This window comes from Eumetopias jubatus, unplaced genomic scaffold, assembly GCF_037043125.1.
Source record: "Eumetopias jubatus isolate StellerSeaLion01/CBP00866 unplaced genomic scaffold, mEumJub1_p1.0 scaffold_1, whole genome shotgun sequence".
Classification (NCBI taxonomy): domain Eukaryota; kingdom Metazoa; phylum Chordata; class Mammalia; order Carnivora; family Otariidae; genus Eumetopias; species Eumetopias jubatus.
The window spans coordinates 48478062-48499904 of NW_028274807.1; the positions used below are offsets into that span (position 1 = coordinate 48478062).

Genomic DNA, 21843 nt, shown 5'->3' on the forward strand with positions numbered 1-21843 from the left:
AAATATAATTAGGGATATTCCAAGAACTGGGACCTAACTCTTCTTAATGAAAGATGGGTACACTGTCTCCATATTTCTCTAATAATTTCCTGGTGCCAACTGATGAGAAGAGGAGAAAGACAGTTTATCTTCTCAAAAGCCTTGTATATGTGTCCCAGTAGGTTCTTTCTTGCCTAATGACCAAGGTTTATAAATGTCTGAAAGTTATCTCTCAGGAAAATAGATGTGAATCACATATGGGAATAAAATATACACTAAAATATTTTTTACTTATTTAAACAGAAATTTGTACATTCCACATACTACTACTTTGATATTTCTAAAACTCCTGATCCTTTTCTTCATTATTTAAGAAGATGGATTTGGATTATGTTTTCTGTTTTTCTTCTCAATGTTACCAAGAAATTAAAAGGCTAAATTGTCCTGACATAAAAGGACCATCTAAAATGGTTTAGATCCTAAAATGCAAATAAAATTTCTAAAAAAAAATGTCATTTTGGTGACTGAATGAGTAATTTTGGTTTACTTAATAGTTAAATTTAAGATGAAATTAAAAGCCAAAAATAAATTTTCCTCCCTTTCATCTCTCTGAAATGAGGTCCTAGCTAAGTAAAAATGAAAATAAGACAAAAAGCATCATGTTAAAGTTAAGCAAAGACTGAAGAAAGAATAAGTCTCCTATTCCACATAGCAAGTCCTATACAGAAAACTTTACCCAAACCTATACCTTAAACTGTTCTCCAATTTTCTTATTTGAAGCTTATAATATCTCTTTTTCTGGTTGTCACCAAAATTACAGAACAAATAACTGGTTCTAATGGATGAAAATACATTTCAGTCAAAGAGACAGGAAATGTAACTCTGCTGAGAAGCAACCTCTTCCTTGAATTCAGCAAAAATTGATTGGATATTCAGTTATGTGCCCAGCAATGCGCCCAGGTATTAGTATCCGAGTAAAAATAATAAAATGTAGTCACTGCCCTGTGTAGCTTACTGTCAGGGAGGCAGAGAAACTAAATAGTGTGATAAGTGCTATGATATATGACCAGGCTGCTTAACAAGAGAAAAAAAACAGGATTAAACACAAATTAGGGCGTGGAATCAAGGAAACTGTCCCAAAAAGATGGCATATGAATTCAATGTTAAAGACTAAAAGATGTCAGTAAAAGGGAAAAGGAGAATTGTTTCCAAAATAAAAGAACAAACACCATGAGCTCAAAGGTATAAAACAGGACTATACATTCACTGAGCTACCACTAGTTCCTAGAGACTAAAGCTCAGTTATGAATGTGGAACAGACAGACACAAAGCTAGAGGTAGACAAAGGTGAGATCATTAAGGGCCTTGTATGCTAAGCTAAGGAGTTTGAGCTTTATCCTGGAGATTACATGGAGCCACAGAAAGATAGATGTTAAACTAGAGAGCAAAAAGTAACATCTGCCTTTCAATATGAATAACTTAGCAACAATACAGAGAAATATTCAAGAAAAAAAAAAACACCAAATACAGGAAGCCCAATATTATCATAGTAATAAAGGTGCAAAGTTATGAGGGCTTGACTGGGGCAGTGGCAATAAAAATGGAGAAGAGATCATTTCAAGACAGATTTAGGAGGCAAAAATAACTACACATGAAAAATGACTGGATATAAAGCCTAAGAAAGAAAGAGGAGTCATATACTCAGACAGACAGGGGATACAGAAATAGGAATAAGTCTAAGAACAAAGATAATGCATTCACTTTGGAACAAGTTCAATTTAGGACCCCTGGAGCTGGGAGAAAAGGTCTGGACTAGCTGGTAGTTCACCCCAGGAAGTGAAAGGAAAACACACAAACACACACACACACAAATACACACACACACACACACATACACACACACACACGGTAAAAACCAAATTAGAATCTTATTGGGACTGTTATTTTATTTTATTTTTTTTAAAGATTTTATTTATTTATTTGACAGAGAGAGCGACAGCACACAAGCAGGGGGAGCAGTAGAAGGAGAGGGAGAAGCAGGCTTCCTGCTGAGCAAGGAGCCCCATGCAGGGCTCGATATCATGACCTGAGCCGAGGGCAGACGCTTAACCGTCTGAGCCACCCAGGCACCCCGGGACTTTTAACCTCATACTATATTTCAGTTTCATGAACATATAACCCAGTCCTTACCTGACTGACTCTAAGATTTAGGGTGCTTTAGACAGTTAAATTTATATCAGGTATGATCTAATAAGGAAATTCATTTTCTTAGCTTTTTGTTTTGGCCTCTTTTTAAAGAACTGTCCTCTTTTAAAATTAATATACAGATATCTACTTTTATTTTTTAAATAACTGTGTGGAAAGTTAGCAGTTTTTATCTGGACTTGGCTTAAAGCACTTATATACTACCATTTAGATTACACACCATATAACCAAAGCACTACCTAGCTAATGACAAGTTATTCTAACTGAAAGCAAAGTACTTCCCTCAAAACATATTCATTCACTTACATATTTAAAACTGTAAATGACACATTAAAAATATTATGTTACAGATCACAAATTCCCAGAGCTAATTCCAAACTCCATACACGATTCCTTTAAAAAATATAAAACTGGTCTTATTTTCTAAATTAAACTATATTTATTATTAAAAATCTGGGGTAATATTTCAATATCAGCTCCTTTTTTAAAAAATGCATGTAAAATACAAGAAAGCTCACAAAGTCAAAAGTGGCAAGGACTTAAATATTTAACAGGTATGCTAAAGATGCAGAAAATAAAAATGAACTATTAATTCTGTAAACTCTGTGAAGACATAAATAGATAAATATATATACTTTATTTTCTCCATTTTAGCATACCTTTGATATGTTATTTAATCTAGGTCCTTACCTATCTATCTATATATGTACCTTCATTTTAGATCATAAATGAGTCTCTAAAAATATGTATATGTGAATCACATTATAAAGTAAGTTAAATGTATTAAGATACTTGGCTTTAAAAATAATTTTATGTCAATTTAATGAAGTGCAAAACTATCATTAACTTTGTAAATTGAAATTGTCAGCTTTAACATTTGCTTTAGAGTGGGGCATACCTGTATATGCAAATTTTCTTAAAAATCATTTCCAACAATCTTAACAATTTTAAGATTATTGGACTTCTACTGTTTCAATGTGGTAGGTTGAACAAAATCAATACTGAACAACATACCTTTTAGATAAATTAAGGCTTTGGTGAAGAGGTTCTAATTTTTGACATGTCTCTAGGCTGTCAACAGATGTCGAAGGCAATGAGTCTGATTGCACCTTGTTGGCATCACATAAATTAGCATCGTTTCTAGGTAGGGTCTTTCTGAATTTCCGTCCTAAATCCGTCCATAGGACATTCGTCAACACAACTTTGAGTTGCCTGTTACACACATAAATAATTAAAACATAAAGTACTAAACATTGTATAATACATGAAGTAATCACAAACTATACCAAAAGAAAACCTCCAGAATTTCTCGATTTCAGTTCTTCAATTAACTAGAGTAATAAATAAGTAAAATATTTGCTTAACCATTCTCAAATATATATTAAAAAGTAAAGTCTATTTTACTTAAACTGGAATTTTCTTCAGAATTCTGTCTAGTATACTACAACCGTGGCCACACACATGTATAGCTGTTGGGATTCATGATAACCCATCTGTGCCTATTTATACCTTCAGTGAAACAACAATACACATCTGCATAACTCACCACAGGAGGCAACCACTTTCTGCACTATAATTGTGTTTTTAGTATTTGTTGATTAGGAAAGCATTATTAAAAGTAAAGGTGAGGGGCGCCTAGGTGGCTCAGTCGGTTAAGCAGCTGACTCTTGATTTTGCCTCAGGTCATGATCTCAGGGTCATGAAATCAAGCCCCGCATGGGGCTCCGCACTCAGTGCAAGTCTGCTTGAGATTCTCTAGCTCTCCTTCTGCCCCTCACCCTGCTCACACATGCTCATGCTCTCTCTCTAAAAATAAAATCTTTAAAACTAAAGGTGAAACATTACATCATCTACAGTCTCAATAAGTCTACATAGTCATGTCTTCATAGTCTTAAGATATAGACTTAATTTTACCTTATTTCTACAAATAGGTCAATTTAAAACATTTACTTTTACTGTACCTATACCCTTTTCAAAAGTAAAACTGATAAATGCAAGCAGCTCCAGTTTTTTGCCTCACTACATTTTGGCCATTACTCATTCAGTATATCTTTTGCTGATAATACTTGAAGAACTGTGTTCAGTTCTGGAACCAGAGAATAATAGTTCTTGCAGTAGTGTGCACAGGCTACCAAATGGACTCAAAACAATGTCAAATGAGAAATGTCTAAATTGGAAATGTTTAATCAGAAGAGTGTCTATTCTATTCCCTGGGCCCCATTTTAGCATTGTTTCTTTAACAAATGTAAGAATATTAAAAAACAGAAGTGCCTGACTGGCTCAGCTGGTGGACTATGTGACTCTTGATCTCGGGGTTATGAGTTTGAGTCCCATTGGGTGTAAAGATTACTTAAAAATCGTAAAAAAAAAAAAAAGAAAAGAAAAGAAAGAAAGAAAGAAAATTAAGAAACAGAAAGCAAAGTGCTCATATATTTTAAAGATAAAACAGATCTTGGGGTGCCTGGCTGGCTCAGTTGGTAAAGCATGCAACTCCTGATTTTGGGGTCATGAGTTCAAGCCCCACGTTGGGCCTAGAGCTTATTTAAAAAAATAAATAAATAAAAGATAAACTAAGTCTCAAAGACATCGCTTGTTTGCAGCTGCCACTTTGGGCTATCTTCAGATCATCTGGAAGGAGGCAGTATAAGTCTTCAGGAAAACCTCCAGAGAATGCACTGAAACTCCAAATATTTTGAGTTAAAAAAACTGTTTTTTAATCTATAGTTTTAGAATTATCATTAAATAATAAAGAGATGAGTGACATGTCTATGAATAAATAATTCATTCTTCATTCAACAAATACTTACCAAAATACCTTCTAGCAAAACAACTGTACTAGCAGAATCTAGAGATTCAGCAACAAACAAGATGGTTGCAGTGCCTGCCTTCATGGAGCTTACATTCCAAAGAACCACCCAATTAATTACTTAATTACAACTGTGATGAGTGATATGAAGTTAAAGTACAGATACTGCACTTCTTCTGAACTAGGTCAAGGAAGATTTTACCTAGAATATGACCTTTGAGCTGAAGCTAGACACTATCCAAAAGAAACAGGTGGAAAATAAAGAGCAGTCCAAAAAAGGGGACAAAATACAAACAAATGATCTGATATGAGTAAAGCTTGCTGAAGAAAATCAAAGGACTTACCTGGCTCAACTGCTTAGACTGAAGAGGAAATTTGTACAAGATAAGGATGGACAGTTAGGCAGGACCGATGAACTATATTAATGATTTGAGATTTTATGTCAAGAACAATAGAAATTCACTAGTTTTAACAAAAGAGTGATGAGCTCACAGCTGCATTACTAAAAGATCACTTTGTTGTCTTATGAAGAATGAAATGGAAGCACTAATGTTAAGGGTTATAAAAATGAATTTAGAGAGGTAACAATGGCTTTATCAGGGGCAGTTTAGTGGAACGGTGGGAGCAGAAACAGAATACAGTGGGATGAGTAAATGGAAAAGGGGGAAAGAGATACAGCAAATGTAGGCAGTTGACATATGACTGAAAGGGGGTACAGAACAAGAGCTCAAGACAAATGTGAGATGCAAGAAAAGTTTTCTTAGTAATTGGTTCATTAGTTAGTTAAGACAGAGGACATCTGTGTAAGTTTAAGTGCCTAGGGAAGAGGTCAACAGAATAGGAGAGGCTAAAGATAAAAAGACAGAATAATTAACACAGTAAATTTCTTAAGAAATGGTAAGAGCTAATATTTTTTTAACATGCACTATTATACCAGTTACTATGCTAACCATTTTCCAATGATTCACTTCATTTAAACCTCACAACTACTCCATGAGGTACAATGGTAATTCTTCTGCAATTAAGACCAAGATAGAATGATTAATAACTAAGTCCAAAGTAAAATGGGTGAGTAGTGAAAGTAGGATCCAAAACCATACACTCTCAACTCTACTGCCAGCACTTTTAACTCCTCCACTATGCTAATTCATGATGGAAGAAGAGGCATCCCCATTCCTTCCTCCAGGAAGTAAAAGGAACAAAGATCACCTTTTCAAAGTGATAGGAAAGGTAAAGGAACAAAGGTTTGAGAAGAGAAAGATTTCAAATCATCACTGTGGAGAAGAACACAAGCAGATTAGAGAAACACAGTAGGACTATCTTGCAGTTTAGGCATCCAGTGAGATTAATAACCATGAATTTATAATGCCACTGTTTTGTGATTTTTTTTTCCACCACTGCTCTGCCACCTTAGTGTTAGCCCAATGCAAAAAAAAAAGATAATTAGGTTCACAGGTGATTATTAAAATGAGAAAGGTACCTTTATAATAAATCTGACAGCTACCACCTTAACCAATGATCAAATGTAGAATCATCAACTGGGGGACAAGCAAACCTTATGTATCCTCTGATATGATGCAATAAGCAAATGACATCAGCTATGAAGTATTTTTGCCAAAAATTTAAGGTGAATCTATCTAATCCATGAGGACGAACCCAGATAAATCATAAAAGTCTAGAATATAGGACATTAGACAAGACAACTGGCCTAAACTCTTCAAAAAAGTCAATGTCATGATTTTTAATAAACAAGACAGGGTTATTCTAAGATTAAGAGCCTAATGAGACTTAATAACCAAAATATATGATGCATACACTTCAATTTGAAAAGTAATAAAATAGGGGTACCTGAGTGGCTCAGTCAGTTAAGCATCCAACTCTTGATTTCAGCTCAGGTCATGATCTCAGGGCTGTGAGACTGAGCCCTGCATTGGGATCCACACTGAGAATGGAGCCTGCTTAAGATTCTCTTTCCCTCTCCCTCTACCCTTCCTCCCACCCCTTTCTCTTCTCTCCCTCTCTAAAAAAAATAGTAATAATTTTTTTTTAAAAAGTAATAAAAAATATTTGGGGAACATTTAGGAAATTCTGATTAATTCTAGACTCTATATTAGATAACAAAATGAAATTACTATTAAATTTCTTCATAATATACTGTGGTAATATTTAAGAAAATGTCCCTGTTCTCAGGAAATGCAGGTTGAAATTCTACTTTCAAATGTTTCTAGGAAAAATGTATATTATATTTTTATCTCTACAGGTGTATATGTGGTATGCACTTACATGCATGTACGAAGAGACTAAAAGAAGGCAAGTGTGGATTAAAGTTAACAACTGGGGGGCTCCTGGGGGGCTCAGACGGTTAAGCATCTGCCTTTGGTTCAGGTCATGATCCTGAGGTCCTGGGATCGAGCCCCACATAGGGCTCCCTGCTGAGCAGGGAGCCTTCTTCTCCCTCCCCTCTGCCTGCCGCTCCCCCCTCTTGTACTCTCTCCCCTGTCTAATAAAAAAATTAAAAATCTTTAAAAAAAAAGTTAACAACTGGGGAATCTAGATGCACACGAGTGTTTATTATACTCTTGACAAAATAATCCCATGTCTGGAATCCTGTGTCAAGAAAAGTATGAAATACAGGGGAAAAATTTATGCACAGATATTCATCATGGTATAATTTATAAAAGCAGCAAACGAAAAGCAACCTTCAACGTCAAGAAACAGCAGAATGGTTAATTAAACCAAGATAAAGCCACTTTAGCAAATGTTACTTATTAGTCTCTTAAAATCTTCTACTTTAAATTTTAAGGTAGCTAGCTATCTCTGTGTTGTTTTCTTTTTTCTACTTGTCTTCGTTTTTTTTTTTTAAGATTTATTTATTTAGGGGCGCCTGGGTGGCTCAGTCGGTGAAGCATCTGCCTTCGGCTCAGGTTATGATCCCAGGGTCCTAGGATCGAGTCCCGCATCAGGCTCCCTGCTCAGAGAGAAGCCTGCTTCTCCCTCTCCCACTCCCCTTGCTTGTGTTTCCTCTCTTGCTGTGTCTCTCTCTGTCAAAAAAAAAATATTTATTTGAGGGGCGCCTGGGTGGCTCAGTCGGTTGAGCGACTGCCTTCGGCTCAGGTCATGATCCTGGAGTCCCGGGATCGAGCCCCGCGTCGGGCTCCCTGCTCAGCAGGGTGTCTGCTTCTCCCTCTGACCCTCTTCCCTCTCGTGCTCTCTATCTCTCATTCTCTCTCTCAAATAAATAAAAAATCTTTAAAAAAAAATATTTATTTGAGATAAAGAGAGCGAGCGGAAGGAAAGAGGGAGAGGAAGAAAGAATCTCAAGCAGACTCCTGCTGAGCCCAGAGCCGGATGTGGAGTTTGAATCTCACCACCCTGAGATCAGGACCTAAGTGAAAACGAAGAGTAGGAAGCTTAACAGGTTGTGCCACCCAGGCACCCCTTTATTTCTGTTTTCTCTACAAAGCAAGCACTATTCATATGAAAAGAAATGTCAACTAATTAACTTTCTTAAAGAATGGTCAACAGTTCAGGTTTACCTAGGGAAAAACTATCGCTTCACTAGTGAATATGTATTTTTTACATTTAGTAAATTAGATTATTCGTTTAAAAGATTTTGCAATGGGGTGGAGGGATGGAGTAACTAGGTAATGGACATTAAGGAGGGCATGTGATATAATGAGCACTGGATATTATATAAGACTAATGAATCACAGACCTGTACCTATGAAACCAATCATACATTACATGTTAATTTAAAAAAATAAAATAAAAATAAAAGATTTTCCAAGGGGGTGCCTGGGTGGCTCAGTCCATTAAGCGGCCGACTCTTGATTTTGGCTCAAGTCATGATCTCAGGGTGGTGAGACTGAGCCCTGCATCCGGCTCTGCACTGGGAGTAGAGCCTGCTTAAGATTCTCTCTCCCTCTCCTTCTGCCCCTCCCTCCCCGCTGTGCATGCTCTCACTCTCTCTCTCTCTAAAAAAAAATAAATAAATAAATAAAAGCATTTACAAGGGTACAGCTTAAAATTCTAAGTGATAAAATAAAAATATTTATAAAATCTTAAGGATATATATGGCATACTTTTGGTCTAACAGGAAAACTAGTGAAAATTAGTAATTTGCTAAATTATTTGGAAAATTATCTCAATGGTAATTTTAACAATTTTAAATATGAAAATATCCAACGTTGGAAAAAGCCATTTTTCTATTCACCCAGACCAATTAAGAATTTATGTTGGAGGGGTACCAGGGTGGTTCAGTTGGTTGAGTGACTGACTCTTGGTTTCGGCTCAGGTCAGGATCTCATGGATCGAGAAATCGAGCCCCTGTGATGAACTCCTCGCTCAATGGAAGTCTGCTTGAGATTCTCTCTTCCCAATCCTTCTGCCCCTCCCTCCACTCACTCTAAAATAGATAAATAAATATTTCTCTCTCTAAAATAAATATTTTTTAAAAAAAGAATTTATGTTGGAAAATAATAAACCATTGCTCATTTTACTGATTGTTCTAATAATGTGACTCTAAATGAAAAAGACAACTGAGATTCTCTGGGGAAAGTATTTATTTCATGTTTATATATTTGGCTTTATTGTATAATTGTAATTTGGCTGACTAGTAACACCCTAAAGCACAAGTCAGAACACTTTTTTAAAAATTAAACACTTTTACCTTAATATTTTCTTTTTTCCCCAAAATATTAAGGTAAAAAATGTTTAATTTCTACATTTAAATACCATAAGATTTCTATGGATACTGGAATAGAAATTAAGGGTGAAGAACAACATTCAAATCATACAAAATAAAACCTAAACTTTTTATTTTGGAAACCACACTTAAGTAGAAATACTATACAAAAAAAAAGGTAAGAAATTCAGATTGATTTTATTTTTTTTAAATTTTATTTACTTATTTGTCAGAGAGAGAGAGAGAGAGCACAAGCAGGGGAAGCAGCAGGCAGAAGGAGACGCAGGCTCCCCGCTGAGTAAGGAGCCCAATGTGGGACTCGATCCCAGGACTCTGGGATCATGACCTGAGCTGAAGGCAGACATTTAACTGATTGAGCCACCCAGGCGTCCCAACAGGTTGATTTTAAAGGAAAGAAAAGGAGTTATAACTGCAAAGACACAAGAAAACTTCTGTGGTGGTTTTCTATTCTGTAGTGGTAGTTACCAAAGTATATTTGCCTTATATAAAATTTTAAATTATAATAAACAATTTATTGTTTTCCTTTTATTTATCTTTTTGGTAGGTGCATTACATTTTGCAGTATAAATAAAGAATAGAGAACAGCTAAACAGAGAACTCCACCTAACCCAACATAGAAATATACCATTCCTGCTAAAGTACTTGCCTAGGCTTTTTAAAAGTATCCAATTATCTACTTAGGAAATATCCCTCTCTAAGCTGTCAACCATTATACTATTAATTTACAGTTGACCTTTGAACAACATGGGTTTGAATTGTGCAGGTCCACTTATATGAAGACTTTTTTGGATGAATACAGTACAGTACTATAATTGTATTTTTCCTTTCCTTATGATTTAACAACATTGTCTTTTCTCAAGCTTACTTTAAGAATACAGTATATAATACATAGATCATACAAAATACGTGTTAACTGTTTATGTTTTTGGTCAACAATTGGCTAATAGTTCAGTTTTTGGAGTTAGAAGTTAAATGCAGATTTTCTACTGAGCAAGGAGGTTGGCACCACTAAACCCCACGTTGTTCAAGGATCCAATCTAATTTCATTTACAAGGGAAATAATTACTGATCTACACACTCAGAGTCTAAAAAATATTACTCCTAGAAATAAAAAAAAAACATATTTTTTCTAGAGTACTATTTTATACATTTGAAAACCTCTACTTATAGGAAAATTCAGCATAACTACAGCAGAAAAAATCAATTATTTTTGCCTATGAACAAAAGACATATTCTAGGTTTTCTTAAAAAGTACCAATTTTGGGGGGGCGCCTGGGTGCCTCAGTCACTTAAGCATCTGACACCAGCTCAAGTAATGATCTCAGGGTCCTGGGATCAAGTCCCTGAGCCTCTCTCTCTCTCTGCCCCTCCCCTCCACTCCTGCTCTCTCTAATAAATAAAACCTTTTTTAAAAAATTTCAAATTTTTAATTATAATTTTTAACAAAAGCAGTTTATTCAATGAATATATAAATATGAGTTAACTATATAACTTGGCTAAAAAAATGAGAAATCAGAAAAAAAACAATCATTTCTCAAAACTTGGAGTCCTATTTTTTGGTTCTGGAAACTAGCCAGAATAAAAGCAGTGTTTTAATTTCTTTTTTCATAATTTGAGAGCATTTCTTGTCCTTCAAAAACACTGGGTGTAGGATATCAGAATATGCCACCCCAAAATGTGTCACTTTGGTACAAGGGCTTTTTTTTTTTTTAAGATTTTATTTATTTGAGAGAGAGAATGAGAGAGAGAGAGAGAGCGCGGTGAGGGTCTGAGGGAGAAGCAGACTCACTGCTGAGCAGGGAGCCCGATGCGGGACTCGATCCTGGGACTCCAGGATCATGACCTGAGCCGAAGGCAGTCGCTTAACCAACTGAGCCACCCAGGCGCCCACAAGGGCTGTTTTGAACTGAAGACAACTGAGAAACAGCAAATGGCCAAAAAAAAAAAAAAATCTTTGTCCACACACCACTTGCCTAAATGCTATTCATCACTAGAAATTCTTATGAGCTCAGAGATGGAATCTACATAACAAGCCTAAACTTTATTTTCCATTAGTTTCCTTCATATATTTACTTTCCCATAGTTTGCCATCGTTGGAAGTCTCAAAACTTTTTCCTTTGTCTTGTCACTTCTCTAGAAATCTATTATTCACTGTTAGACACTACATAAGCCCATGATGTAACTACTCCTTTGAGTTACTCATCACAGAGTATCTCCCTCATAGATGCACATTGCATGTGTTAGTAAACTCTGTTTTTGTCTAATAAATCTGTATTTTGTCAGTCTAACTTGCAGGGCCTCAGTCACAGAACTGAGAAGGGTAGAGGAAAAAGGTTTTTTCTCTACATGGACAAAATATTTGAATACTTCACAAGAAAAAGACATATAATGAAGGTATGTGCTATGGTGAGCACTGTGAATTATGTAAGATTGGTGAATCACAGAGCTGTACCCCTGAAACAAATAATACATTATATGTTAATAAAAAAATAAAAAGAGAAAAGAAAAGGACATATTAATGGCCAACATGCATATGAAAAGATGCTCAATATTATTTATCTTATCTTTCTGATCTTAGAAAACCGGGGAAGAGAGCAAAAAATTTCTATAGACAGTTGGAGAAGATACCAAAGGCCAATAAGTACAAGAAAATATGTTCAATATTGTTATTCACCAAGCAAAAGTGATTAAAACCACAATAAGATACCACTGCACACCTATAACAAGGGAGAGTGTATATTCCACTGCTGGTGGGAATATAAAATGCACAATCACTTTCGGAAAACAGTTTGGCAGTTTCTTACAAAATTAAAAATGCACTTTCAATGACTCAGCGACCCAGCTCCTAGGTATTTACCCCAAAGAAATGAAAACATACCCACACGGGCATTTGTAAATGAGTATTCACAGCAGCTTTATTCATAGTAGGAAAAAACTGGAAACAATCCAAATGCCCACCAAGAGCTGAATGGATCTGAAAGGGCTAAAAACATGTCACCCCCAAAATATGCCACAGTGGCATATAATTTTGAGCTGAAGCCACTTGAGAAATAGCAAGTGCAGGAAAGGCTCTTTGACCTCCCCTTTCTACCTGAAGGCAGGTCCTAAAAGTTCCCATGAGAAAGGTGCCTTTTCTATACCAGGAAGACATTCTTATCACTGCAGACTGAATAGACACCAAAATGGATCTGTACAAACAAACCTACTAAAATAACCCTTATCTTCCATTAGTTTCCCCCCCATATACTTCTCGTCGCTTTCCCACAATATGTGCACCTAGAAACACAAACCCTTTTCTTTTGATTTGTCACTTCACAAATTTATTGTTCTTTGTTAAAAAGATATATAGGATATCAGTCCTAACCATGTCTTTAGGTCTTCATTTTTCTAATAGCTTCCATGTGCACTTTTAAAAACTCAAATAATATTTGTATGTTCTTTCCTGTTGATCTGTCTTACCAGCTTAATTCAAAAGCCCAGCCAAAGAACCTAAGAGGGTAATATAGACAAATCTCCAAACCATGCTCAGTGAAAAAAAACAGACATTGGGGCACCTGGCTGGCTCAGTCAGTTAAGCATGCCACTCTTGATCTAAGGATTGTAAATTCAAGCCCCATGTTGGGTGTAGAGATTACTTAAAAATAAAATATTTAAAAAAAAACTGATACAAACGAATATACATGCTTTGTTTTCATATATTCCCAACTCTAGAAAGACAAACCTAATCTATAATGACAGCAGATCAGTAACTAGGATTGAAGGTGGGTGGGCTTGGGGAGTAAGTGTGAAAGGGCACATGGAAAGTCTCTGGGGAAGTAGGTATGTTCACAGATTGTGGTGGTAGTGGTAACATGGGTATAAAAATTTGTTAAAATTCATCAAAACAGGGGCGCTCAGGTGGTGCAGTTGGTTAAGCATGACTCCTGGTTTCTGCTCAGGTCATTATCTTAGGGTCATGAGATAGAGCCCCGAGTGGGGCTCCATGCTCTGCTTGAGATTCTCTCTTCCTCTTCCTCTGCCCCTCCAACACCACCCCCGCCACCACATGCATTCTCTCTAAATAAATAAATAAATAAATCTTTTTTTGAAATTTCATCAAAATATACACATAAGAAGTGTGTACTTTATTAGATATAAAATATACATCAATAAAGGTGATCAAAAGTCATTAAGAGGGGCGCCTGGGTGGCTCAGTCAGTTAAACGTCTGCCTCCAGCTGGGTTCATCATTCTCAGGGTCCTGGGATCAAGCCCTGAATCGGACTCCCTGCTCAGCAGGTGGGGGGGGTCTGCTTCCCCCTCTGAGCCCTCTGCCTCTGCCTCCTCTCCCCTGCTCATGCTCTGCCTCTGTGTCTCTCTAATAAATAAAATTGTAAAAAAAAAAATAAAAAATAAAAAAATAAGTCATTAAGAATATGCAAATTTAGGGCGCCTGGGTGGCTCAGTTGGGTAAGCGACTGCCTTCGGCTTAGGTCATGATCCTGGAGTCCCGGGATCGAGTCCCGCATCAGGCTCCCTGCTCAGCGGGGAGTCTGCTTCTCCCTCTGGCCCTCCCCCCTCTCATGCTCTCTCTATCTCATTCTCTCTCTCAAATAAATAAATAAAATCTTTAAAAAAACAAAAAGAATATGCAAATTTATATTGCTTTAGAAAATGAGTCTACCTATTTAGTTTTCCTCATCAAAGTCAAATTAAATGAACTAAATAAGTAATATTTTTATTAATTTATTCATGTATACTTTGCTAAAATTTGGATTGAAAAATTCAAGGGCTCTAAAAGATCATCATCACTACAGTATGCCTTGGATGCCACCTTTCCAGTACAGTGAATTTGTTACCTGGCAAGTGGCCAAGTGCGTTAGCAAGCATCTTTTGAATGAGAAAGGTACTTAAGCTGATTCTTTGAAATTAAAACACCAGTACTTAACACACATATAGGACTACACTGATTTGGACTTTGAGGGAACCACAGTTGACAGAATAACTTTAATCTATAATCCAGATAGTTAACACAATGAATTGCATGCCTCTGCCACATTCCCCTTTCTTATTCTTAGTCCATTCCGGGTCCTTTAACAAAAATACCACTGACTGGGTGGCTTAACAACAAACAAGTATTTCTCACAGTTCTGGAGGCTGGGGAGTACAAGATCAAGGCACTGGCAGATTCAATTTGTGGTAAAAGCTTCCTGGTTCCCAGGTGGCCATCTTCTCACCGTATCTTCCCATGGTAGAAGGGATGAGAGAACTCCCCGGGGTCTCTTTTAAAAGGGTACTAATCCTATTCGTGAGGGCTCCACCCTCATAACCCAATTACCTCCCGAAGGCCTCCCATCTCCTAACACATTACATTAGAGATTAGGATTTTAACATAGATTTTGGGGGGGATACAAACATTTGATCTGTAACATATATTTAATGTCAGCTATACTTTGTTTCTTTATCACCTACTGATGATAAATCTTTTTTCCCTGAGGCTGCTCTTAGTAAACATTTCCATCTTATTTCACTTGCATCCAGCACCAGCTTCACAGATGTGCAACCTGCACAGCATAGACCCCACGCTTGTTTTAAAGCTCTCCCATTGCTATCTTGAAATTCTTGATAATTTTATCTTTGAACCTGTATTTTGTAAGTGAAAGTCACAAACAATATTGCATGCACATGAGCAGAGAAAATATTCATCATATGCATGTCCAACCATTCCTGGCTGCTCCATTCATATATAATATTTGAGACGTCCATGAGCAAAAAATTCTGGTGGATTCACCATATGTGGGAGTTCCATGAGATTCAAAGTGAGAAAAAGGCAAGCAGAGGCACTACAAGTCCTGAGAAGCCACATTTTTTTCATTCAAACAAGTAAATGGCTCCAGGAGAAAAAGGAATAAAAAAAAAAAAAGAATGGCATCTAAGAAACACAAATGACTAAGGTGCCCTATTGTATCCTTTCTTATTTGTGTTACTTCCCTATATTAGCCAACCACTTATACTGAAAATGGTGATACAACAGGAAAATGATGACAGGGCAACTTTTAGTTCCTTTTTTACTTTCATTCATTCTTTATACAGCATTATGCCAAAGACAAAGTTTTGGTAGAATGTAGATGTATCAAAAAGTGATATAAATGCTGCTAAGTTTAGTTTTGTGCAGCATTTCTACTCTTCTGGTAAGAACAAAATATGTATATAAATAAACTGAAATATAAATTGCACAATTTCAGTAATTGTGCATACTGGTTCAATGCTCATATCTGCATTTAAAAAGAAGAATTAAACAGTATAAAGGTGAACAGTAAAATTCATCCTAATTTAAAATTTTTCTTTTTCTTTAGTTAGAACAACATATAGATTAAATAAAAGACAGTAAGTTGATAAAGCACTGTGATATAATGGGAAATATATATTTGGTCTTTTTTCTCTGGTAAATACATCAAGGTGCAGGGAGGGTGACATACCTAAAGAGGTCATGGAACTCCACACCCCCATCCCATACCCTGCCCTATAGACCTCTTCTTTTTGGCTGTTCTTGCGTTGTATCCTTTATAATAAACCTATAAATGTAAATAAAATGTTGTCTTGAGTTTTGTGAGCCATTCTAACACATTATCAAACCTGAAAAGGAAGTCATGGAAATGCCCAATTTATAGCCAGCCAGTCAGAAATACAGTGACAACCCGAGATTTTCAGCTGGCATATGAAATGAAGGCAGTCTTGTGGGACGGAGCCCTTAAATTGTGAGATCTGTTGCTAACTCACCACAGAATGTCAGAACTGAACAGCACTACACCCAGTTGGTGCCTGGAAAGTTGGAAAATGGTACTGGAAAAGACACATGCATTTTGGTGTGAGAAGTGTTGTGAGTAGAAACAGTTCATAAGTACCTTTATTCAATAGCATTTTCTCTAATTTTTAAACAAGGGACCCTCACTTTCATTTTGTCCAAGGTGCTAAAAGCTGTAGCTGGTCTTACTTGCATAACAATGCTGACAGAAGAAAAGAACCCAGATAGGACCATTGTTCCAGGCCCCATAGCTTTTCAGATGACATCAAAATCAAGACACCCATAGAGATAGCTCTAAAATAATTAAATAATAATTCTAATGTAAATATCATGTTTTATTAGGAGTTATTAGAGATCTGATTTAAATTGTCTCATTTAATCTGTTTTGCTGCTAGACCTACTGTAATACTTAATAACAAACTCATAATGTTGGAGAATAGAGCAAACTTTGGCATAGGATTATTTTAACCAAAGACAACTAAGAAGCAGATAAGAGAAAAGCTCTCTGTATTACCCTGATAACAAAACTAGACAAAGACACTACAAAAAAAGAAAAATACAGGCCAATATCTCTGATGAACACAGATACAAAAATCCTCAACGAAATATTAACAAATCACATTTGACAATACATCAAAAGGATCATTCACTATTCAAGTGGGATTTATTCCAAGGAGGCAAGGAAGGTTCAATAATTGCAAACCCATCAATGTGATACATCACATTACTGTGGTCTCTCTCCCAATCAGATGGGAGCCCCCAAATGTGGGGCGACTGGGTGGAAACCGGTGGCACAGCCAGTGAAGGGATTCACCTGAGGCAGAACAAAGGAGATAGAAGTTTACTGAATACAAAAAGCAAGGGAGCCGCAGCCAGGACAGCAAATCAGAGACTGTCGGCAATGAGGCAGTGGGAGAGGGCTATATTTATAGGCGGAAAGCGGGCGCGCGTGGGTGACTCAGTCGTTAAGCCTCTGCCTTCGGTTCAGGTCATGATCCCACGGTCCTGGGATCAAGCCCCACGTTGGGCTCCCTACTCAGCCGGAAGCCTGCTTCTCCCTCTCCCACTCCCCCTGCTTGTGTTCCTGCTCTCACTATGCTTGTGTTCCTGCTCTCGCTATCTCTCTGTCAAATAATAAAATCTTTTTTTAAAAAAATTAAATAAATAAATAAATAAATAAATAAAGGCTGAAAGTGAGGCATCTGCCTTCTGCCCCACATCAGGAGTCCCTGCTTGGTGGGGAGTCTGCTTCTCCCTCTGCCCCTTATCCCACTCAGGCTCGCTCTCTCTCTCTCTCTCTCACACACTTTCTCTCAAATAAATAATCTTTTTAAAAAATAATAAATAAATGGGCGCCTGGGTGGCTCAGTTGGTTAAGCGACTGCCTTCGGCTCAGGTCATGATCCTGGAGTCCCGGGATCGAGTCCCACATCGGGCTCCCTGCTCGGCGGGGAGTCTTCTTCTCCCTCTGACCCTCTTCCCTCTCGTGCTTTCTAACTCTCATTCTCTCTCTCTCTGAAATAAATAAATAAAATTAAAAATAATAATAATAATAATAAATAAAAATAAAAAATAAGTAAAGGCAGAAAGTAAGGAGGTATGAGGATGTATGGAATTTTCCCTTTTTTGTTACCTGTGCCTTGTTGTAAGTAGCCCACTGGCTAGTTAGGGCCTACGGATATTTTGAGGTGGATCAAGTGATGGGCCTGTCTATATTCACCTAGGAGGCTAGGGTCACTATAGGCCCTTTTGCCTTGATCAAGTTTTCACAGTTCAAGCCTGTTATCTAAAAGTAGCCTCTACAAGTATTATAAGAGGAAAATAAAAACCATATGATCACCTCAATAGATAAAGAAAAGGCATTTGACAAACACAACACCCATTCATAATAAAAACTCTCAACAAAATTGGTATAGAAAAAACATATCTCAACAAATTAAAGACCATATATAAAAAACCCACAGCTAACATCATATTCAATGGTGAAAAACTATAAGTTTTTCCTCTAAAATTAGGAATAAGATAAGAATGCCCACTCTCACTGCTTTTATTCAACATAGTACTGCAAGTCCTAGCTGCAACAGTCAGAGAAGAAATAAGAGGCATCCAAATTGGTAAGGAAGAAGTTAAACTGTCATTATTTGAAGCTGATATGATACTATATAGAGAAAACCCTAAAGACTCCATCAAAAAACTATTAGAACTGATAAATTCAGTCAGGTTGCAGGATACAAAATCAACACACAGGAATCTGTTGTGTTTCTATATACTAATAACAAAGTAGAAAAAAGAGAAATTAAGAAAACAATCCCATTTCCAATTATACCAAAAAGAATTAAATACTTAAGAATAAACTTAACCAAGTAGGTGAAAGACCTATACTTTGAAAACTATAAGATACTGATTAAAGAAATTGAAGACAACACAAACAAATGGAAAGATATACCATTTCTTGGTGCTCATGGATTGGAAGAATTAATATTGTTAAATTGTCTATACTACCCAAAGCAATCTACAGATTCAATGCATCCCTATCAAAAACCAATAATATTTTTCACAGAACTGGAACAAATGGTCCTAAAATTTGTATAGAACTACAAAAAAACCTCTAAAAGACAAACCAACCTTGCAAAGAATGCAGCTCAAGTATTACAAGCTCAGATTTCAAGATATACTACACAAAGCTACAATAATCAAAACAATATGGTTCTGGCACAAAAAGAGACACATAGATCCATGAAATAGCATATAAAGCCCAGAAACAAGCCCATGCCTATATGGTCAATTAATCTATGACAAAAGGAGACAAGAATATACAATGGGGGTAAAAAAGTCTTTGTACTAAATGGTGCTGGGGAAACTGGACACTTTTACACCGCACACAAAAATAAACTCAAAATGGATTAAAGATCTAAACATGAGACCTGAAACCATAAAACTCTTGTAAGAAAACACAGGCAGTAATATTTTGGACATCGGCCTTAGCAACGTATTTATGGGTATGTCTCCTCAGGCAAGGAAAACAAAAGCAAAAATAAACAATTGGGACTGCACCAAAATAAAAAGCTTTTGCACAACAAAGAAAACCATCAACAAAACAAAAAGGCAATCTACTGAATGGGGAAGATATTTGCATCTATCTGATAAGGAGTTAACATTCAACATATGTAAGGAAGCTATACAACTCAACAACAAAAAATAATCCAATTTAAAAATGAACAAAGGGGGGCATTTGGGTGGCTCCATCAGTTAAGCGTCTGACTTCAGCTCAGGTCATGATCTCAGGGTCCTGGGATCAAGCCACACATCAGGCTCCCCACTTGGCAGGGCATCTGCTTGTCCCTCTCCCTCTGCCCCTCACCCTGCTCATGTTCTCTTTCTCAAATAAATAAATAAATAAATTTTTAAATGAGCAGAGGACCTAGACAGACACTTTTTCCTAAGAAGCCATATAGGTGGCAGACACATGCAGAAATATTCAACATCACTAATCATCAGAGAAATGCAAATCAAAACCACAATGAGAGTACCTCACACCAGTGAGATGCCTAGTAACAAAAAGACAGGTAAGTAATAAGCGTTGGTGAAGATGTAGAGAAAAGGGAACCCTCGTGCACTGTTGATAGGAATGGATATTATTGCAACCACTGTGGAAAACAGTATGGAGGGTCCTCAAAAAATTAAAAATAGAAATGCCATATGATTCAGTAATTCTACCACTGGGTATTTCCCCAAAGAAAATGAATTTGAAAAGATATATGCACCCCTATGTTTACTGCGGCATTATTTACAAAAGCCAAGATATGAAAGCAACCCAAGTGTCCACTGATAGATGAATGGATAAAGAAGATGTGGTATGTATACACACACACACACACACACACACACACACACACACACACAATGGAATATTACTCAGCCATAGAAAAGAATAAGAGCTTACTAAAGAACTTAGAGCGTATTATGCTACATGAAATAAGTCAAAGACAGATCAGTACTATATGATTTCACTTACATGTTGAATCTAAAAAACAAAACCAACAAACAGACTCTGAAATACAAAGAACAAACTGGTGGTTGCCAAAGGGGAGGGGGGTGGAGGATAAGTAAAACAGATGAAGGGGATTAAGGGGTACAAACTTCAGCTATAAAATAAATAAGTCACAGAGAAGAAAATACAGCCTAGAAAACATAGTCATAATAATACTGTAATAACACTGTATGGTGACTACACTTATTGCGGTGAGCACTGGAAAAAAATAATAATAAAGAAAAGCTCTCTGCCATCCCCCTACTTGCCTAAAAACAGGACATAATTTATTAAGGTATCTCCCTTTTCTGTACCAGGAAAGGCAGAACTTTTTTTTTCTTATGTAGTTGCATTTTAATGAGAATAGACAGGCAATGATGTAATACATAAGGTAGTAAATTATGTGATTATGACTACTTTTGCAAAAAGAGAAAAAAAGGAAAAAAGAAAAGGGTGAGGGTTCTAGAATATTAAGGGGGAGTTACCTTTTTCTCTTTAAATTTTTATTGTTATGTTAATCACCATACATTACATCATTAGTTTTTGATGCAGTGTTCCATGATTCATTGTTTGTGCATAACACCCAGTGCTCCACGCAGAACGTGCCCTCTTTAATACCCATCACCAGGCTAACCCATCCCCCCACCCCCTCCCCTCTAGGAAAGGCAGAACTTTTAATCACCAAAAGACGATTCTAGATTCTTGCCAGCCCAGAGACAGATAACCAAGAGCTACCTACATAATAAACCTTACCAAATAAGCTTTATCTTCCATTTGTTCCCCCCCATATATTTACCTTCCCATTTTATTTTATGTAGGGGCTTACAGCCCCTAAAAGCCTAAACCTCTTTTACTTTGTCCTACTGTTCTTTGTTAAAACGCTATATAAACCTCAAATTCTGACCACCCCTGTGATTTACTCATTGAGTTCTTCCACATGTATGGTGATGCATATGTTAATAAACTCTGTTTCCCTCCCATTTTTTTAAAAAGATTTTATTTATTCATTTGACAGAGAGAGAGGCAGAGTGCAGGCAGAGGGAGAGGGAGAAGCAGGCTCCCCACTAAGCAGAGAGCCCGATGCAGGGCTGGATCCCACAACCCCAAGATCATGACCCGAGCTGAAGGCAGACCTTTAACCGACTGAGCCACCCAGGCATCCTGTTTCCCTCCCATTAATCTCTCTTTTCTCAGTTTATTTGCAGGCCCAGCCACTGAATCTAAGTTGCTACAGGAATTTTTCCTCCCCTAAACTTCATACACAATTAACTGAATTGCGTGTCTCCACTGATCTATAGGAACATAATTCTTGTTAACCAAACCGTGGCTACATTT

The 21843-nt window shown here is 36.8% G+C and overlaps 1 protein-coding gene across 6 annotated transcripts in view; it reads right to left on the bottom strand.

The window, feature by feature from the left end:
* The window catches only part of SENP7 (SUMO specific peptidase 7), a 133757-nt gene that overhangs the window by 56499 nt on the left and 55415 nt on the right, over positions 1 to 21843 (bottom strand). For 4 of the 6 annotated variants that reach the window (XM_028119219.2, XM_028119218.2, XM_088024355.1 and 1 more), the window contains exon 5: positions 3199 to 3396. The exons of the other annotated variants lie outside the window; for them this stretch is intronic. In XM_028119219.2, coding sequence (XP_027975020.2) covers positions 3199 to 3396 — 198 coding nt within the window. The remainder of the gene's footprint in view (positions 1 to 3198; positions 3397 to 21843) is intronic. 6 annotated transcript variants of the gene reach the window in all.